The sequence below is a fragment of the Lathyrus oleraceus genome, chromosome 7, assembly GCF_024323335.1.
Source record: "Lathyrus oleraceus cultivar Zhongwan6 chromosome 7, CAAS_Psat_ZW6_1.0, whole genome shotgun sequence".
NCBI classification, from domain to species: domain Eukaryota; kingdom Viridiplantae; phylum Streptophyta; class Magnoliopsida; order Fabales; family Fabaceae; genus Lathyrus; species Lathyrus oleraceus.
In genome coordinates, this window is record NC_066585.1 from 311990411 (window position 1) to 311995999 (window position 5589).

At 45.4% G+C, this 5589-nt stretch overlaps 1 protein-coding gene across 1 annotated transcript; it reads left to right on the top strand.

Annotated features, from left to right (window-relative positions):
• Positions 1–398: 398 nt before the first annotated feature.
• Positions 399–4824, top strand: LOC127105171 (uncharacterized). The gene is made up of 2 exons (XM_051042326.1): positions 399–565; positions 2987–4824. The coding sequence occupies exon 2, from the start codon at positions 3033–3035 to the stop codon at positions 4752–4754; it is 1722 nt and encodes a 573-aa protein (XP_050898283.1). The 5' UTR covers positions 399–565; positions 2987–3032; the 3' UTR covers positions 4755–4824.
• Positions 4825–5589: the final 765 nt, after the last annotated feature.

Here is a 5589-nt window from a genome sequence, read left to right on the forward strand (position 1 = left end):
TGACCCCTGTTTAGGTGTATTTAATTTGAGATTTTTTTGATGTGTTTTGGCATGGCTTTGAATGCAATACTTCTGTTTGTATATTTGGTGCTTCATTTGAACCAATATGGATTGTTTTGTGCATGAATTGAACTTGATGGATGATGTAAACATGAGATCAATGATGTTTGCTCTTGTTTGATGTTAATTTGATGTTGGTTAATGAATACCTTGCTGTTTTGAGTTTTTTCTTGCTTTTGGACCCTAGGCTTGGCCTAGTGGTCTAGTTACTAATATTTGCTTGGTTTTTCAGGATCAAAAGCATAATGTACATGGAGAATGATCCAAATCCTATTTTGATTGATGTTGTGGATGTTTGTACACTAACATAACATTGTTTTGTAGGTGTTGGAGCTTGGGCTTAAGCCTTGAGCTTGCTTTGTGTTGTATTGTTTAAACTGTTTGATTGTTTGCCGTATAGTTTGTCTGATTGATTACTGATTGAGTTTGATTGTTTCCAGGTACTTTAGTTGCTCAGTTCCTTGTGAACTATTGCTTTGCTTTGCTTAAGCAACTTGCATTTGAGGTATAACCTTCTTACTTCATGTAGTCTGGAGACCCGGCTGTTACCGGGCCGGGCAAATTGTCTGAAGTCCTCCTTAAGAGGCAATGCTTGTGTATGTTTATTTTTCAAGCCCAAGCAGGAAAAGTCCTTCAAGTAAGGCAATTGGTGGAAGGTAGGGACAAGCAACCTGTCCCCCACTATTCAGTGAGTCTTCTCCTTGCTCCCATTACATGGTTGTAGCATTGAGATCAAAAGCCCAAGATCTTGTGCAGTGCACATTGTGTCAGAGTCATCGAGTATAGAAGGGTTCCCCTATTCTGGACCCATGCTCATTTGTCAGCTCTCCCTGGTTAGGGATAAGAGCTGTGAGGTCTGATCCTCACTTCATCCTTTCATCTGCTTCACCTTAGCCTCGTAATGGCAAGGTTAAGAGCAAACACAGCCTGTACAGACGATTGCTTAGGCAGTCAAACCTGATTGATTGAGCCCCTTGTTTGGCTATAGTGCGTGTTATGTGGATATCTGATTGACATGTTTGTTTGAGATACCTGTTCTCATTTGATGATATATGATTGTATGCTTGTGTGCTAGCTTCTTTCCTGGTTAGGTTAGTTTGCTTATGCAAGTAGGATAGAAAACCGAACTTAGGGTTAACGATGCATGACAACATTAGGCTCGAGTCTCAGCTCCCTAGTTGTGTATCTTTCCCCGGTTTCTGGTTAGTAATTTAGTCCCTTTCAGGGGAACTACATCGCCCTGATCCTCGTTCCAGACGAGGTATGTAGGCAGGTGGTCGTGCGAGACCACTCCGGGCAACCTTTTTCTTTTTTGCGTGTGTTTGTTTGTTATCTGATTGTGTGTTTGGGTTCGGATGCTGACGTAAGCCCAGTGATTGGCTGTCGGGCTCCACGTTTGCCCTTTTGAGTGTGTTTTGGTTCGGATGCCGACGTAATTCCATCCAGTGGTTGTCGGGCTCCATGTTTGCCACCCTTGCATGTTTGTGTTGTTTTGTGTTGTTTGGCGTGCGTAAGCCGAACTACAGTGGCTCTGATTCTTGTTCCAGACAAGATATGTAGGCATAAGGTGCGACGCCTTATCGAGCCCGTTTCTCTTAACCCCACCTGCGTTCCCCGTGTGTGTGTGTGATGTTTAGCAACCTTTTCTTTATTCTAGAACGTGGATCCCGTCGAGTACGACGGACGTGAGGGGTGCTAATACCTTCCCCTCGCGTAACCGACTCCCGAACCCATTCTCCTGGTCGCGAGACCATGTCTTTCCAGGTTTCTCTGAGCGTTTCCTTTCCCTATCTTGGGATAAATAACGTTTAGTGGCGGCTCTGTGTGTTTTATTTTCGAGTCTCGCCGGTTGATTTTTCGCAGGATGCGACAGCTGGCGACTCTGCTGGCGACTCTGCTGGGGATTCTGATGTAGACCTATGCTGGTCCATCGTCCCTAAGCGAGTCTCTCCTAGCGTTTTAGGATTGGTTTGGGTTGCTTATTTTGTGTTATTTATTGCATTTATTATTCTAACCAGTGTGTATATATTTGCATTAAATGTTTGCATGCATCATACTATCATGTTGTTGCTGTCCTCTGCAGGTGGTTCTGTTGTGTGGGGTGGGTGTTCTGAGTGGGGCTAAAACCCAGGCCCGAGTATACACCTAGGACTAGTGTGGTCTCACGTTGCCTCTTTCATGTTAAGTCAACATGTGCCTGGCGGCGTGATGTGCCACAAGCCGGACGAGGCTCACTTGATAGTGCTCATCTCTGTGGATATTCCGCTTTGTTTGAGTCACTCCATTTGAGTTGTTGACTCTGGTGACCGATCATTCCCGGATCTTTGGTTTAGACGATTTTAAGGGAGCTACAATGGCACACCCGAAAGGGCAAACCCATTGAGTATCTCCGCCCGATTGTCGAGACCATTATCCGCCTTAGGATGACTTGATTAGAACTTACCTGTGAGGGGAGGGTTGTTCTGTCAGATGTTTGTTCAGATAGCCTTCAGATGGTGACTTTTGATCTGTGATTCAGAGACATGATTATAAGTCGGATTTATGGTCATTTATTGCCGTGACGCCGGAGTGCTGTCCGTGACTTATCAGTGGGGATCCGTTTATTTCGGATTCCCCGGGGCGAGATATTTTATCAGTGGGGATCCGTTTATTTCGGGTTCCCCGGGCCGATTCAGATAAGGGTGATGTGTCTACTCGGATATGGTTTGGTGATGGTGGTGATGATGATGTATCTGTCTTCCGTTTATTTCGGAACCCGTGGGTCAGAATTGGGATTGTACATTCCTCAGATGGTTATGATCAGTTCAGAGCCCAGATTCAGTGCAAATGATCAGATGGCTTGGAGGATGGCAACGCATTGCATTCATTCATCAGCATCATTACATTTTGCATTATTTGCATCTAACTCATGTTTACCCATATGCAGGGACACTTTTGATCGAGATCCTGGTTGAGAGACTTTCTGTTCAGAGATGAGGACCGGCCTGAAGAACAACATTGCTTACAGTTTCTTCGATCCAGAGATTGGTGTGCTCAAGGATATGGTAGCATTGATTACTCCTGACCATGTGGGGATGTTTAGAGAGTCATACGGTGGTATTCTGAAGACGGTGTTCAGGCTCACTGACTGTGATAGGAGTGCCATTCATACTCTTCTTCAGTTCTACGACCCGGGGCTGAGGTGCTTTGTATTTCCGGACTATCTGTTGGGGCCTCTGATGGAGGATTATGTCAGCATCCTGGGTATTCAGATCCGTGATCAGATTCCTTTCCATGTCACTAGGGCGGAGCCGGATGCCCTTGGGATTTCACGTGCTCTTTATTTGAGTCCGGAAATGGTCAAGGAAGGTTGGAAGGAGAAGGGAAAGTTACCTGGATTTCATTTGAGTTTCTTGGAGGCTAATGCCAAGGAACATGCTGCTGTGGGTAACTGGAAGACGGTTTGTGCTCTGATTGCTGTGAGCATTTATGGGATTGTTCTGTTTCCTAACCAGAAGAATTTCGTGGACCGTAATGCTATCAGGTTGTTTATGCAGAGAAACCCTATTCCTACCCTGATTGGAGATGTATACTACTCAGTGCATAACAGGAATGAGAAGAGGCGTGGTGGTCTGGTCAGATGCTGCTCTCAGCTACTCTTTAGGTGGTTCATGGGATATTTGCCTTCCCGAGGTGCCTTTGTTCAGATTGATCCTAGTGTGAAGTGGTCCTTCCGATTGATGGGTCTGCGGGCTGATGACATTGCTTGGACTCATAATGGTTTAGCTGGTCAGGACTTCATATGCAGTTGTGGGAGTTTACCTAATGTGCCTTTGGTGGGAGTTCAGGGTTGCATTAATTACAACCCGATGCTTCTCCGGAGACAGATGGGGTTTGCTATAGAGGGTCCTCCTCTCGGGCGAGAGATTCAGGAGTCCTTCTATTTCCCGATTGATGGTAACCAGACCAAGTTGAGGCAGGTATTGGACGAATGGCGAGATATCCAGAGGAGGGGTAAGGTTCCTTATGGCAAAGTCAACTGCCGGTATTTTCCACTATTTGAGGATTGGTTGCGGAAGAGGATTGAGTCTACATTTCTACCGTTCCCTGGAGGTGACTCAGTGTGTCCTAGGATTGAGGGTCCAAGTTCTTCTGTCAGCATGGAGGAGTTCCTTGAGATGAAGAGGGCCAGAGATCAGTTACTTGCAGAGAAAGCGGAGTTGGAGAGAAGTGTTGCTCATTTTCAAGCAGCTAATCAGGAAATCAAAGTGAAGATGGAAGATCAAGACAAGCGACATGCTTTGGAGGCCAAACGCTTCGAGATGGATACAGCCTACTATGGGAAGATCAGCCAAGCTTTAGCATCGTCCAACAGGGAACATGACATCACAAAGGAGAAGCTGTTCAGAGCATCGAAGGTGATTGAAGATGAAAAGAGGAGGCAGATCATTGTCCGGGATCAGAGAGATGACAGAGTCAGGGGTCTCATTGCTGAGTGGGAGGCAAAGCTGCAAGTCAAGGAGTCAGAGAATCTAAAGATCATTGCAGAGAGAGATCACTATATGGCTGAGAGAGACTACTACTTCAGGCAGATGAAGATTCATCAGAAGGAAGTTGGGAGACTACAACAGGAGAACACCGAGCTCAGGTTCGCCGCAGAGTTCGCGAGGATGGAAGATGAGATAGGGCCATCTGTGGGACCCTCATCCAGTTAGATCTTTCATTTGTGTTGGATTACCGTCAGGCTTGTTGACGGAATTCACTTGTCTGTATTTCTTTCCTATTCTGGAGGATTGTATTTGATTTTATCTGGTTGATGTATGACTATGGCAGTGTTTGTGCACTTTTTGGTTATGTAGTGATGGTTTCTATTCAGTGATTGGTTGTCAAGCTTTATTTGCTTTACCGTATGCACTTACACAAGCACACACATGGTTGGGGGGAATCATGCTAAATCACATATCTCCGATCTGCACGATGAAATCAAACACTGCTAATCAGAATGTTAATGCCGGCTTATTATTTGTCTCGATGATGCCAGGGTCGAGAGACAAAGTGTCCTTCATATGGATAGACACTGCATACATGCATTAATCATGATAACTTGTGTTTTATTTTGCAGGTGACTATTACTAACGTGCTTGTTTGTAAACAGGAACCATTGCTCGCGCTCGAAGAACAGTACCTTTGCGCTCAACACGCCCTCACAGATATTACACCAGAAGAAATACGCCCAGACTCATGGAGCTTCCCAGTGCTGATATGCTGGAATTGAAAGATAAAATGACCGAACTGATCAATATAATGCAAGGTTTTGCCATTGGTCAGAAGGCTCTCGCAGATAAAGTTGAGAAACTCGAGCGGGTTTCTGCTCAGAATAGTGGGGTCAACCTGGATGGAGTCTCCAACCAGGGGCAGGGATCTCGTGATGGTGGAAAGAGGACAACAGTTGGTCTGGTGAATAATGCTGGTGCTGCTGGTCAACCTGGGCCTAGTCAGAATATGAAAGACAACTTTGTGCCTCCGTTTTATGGTTTTGACGAAGATCAG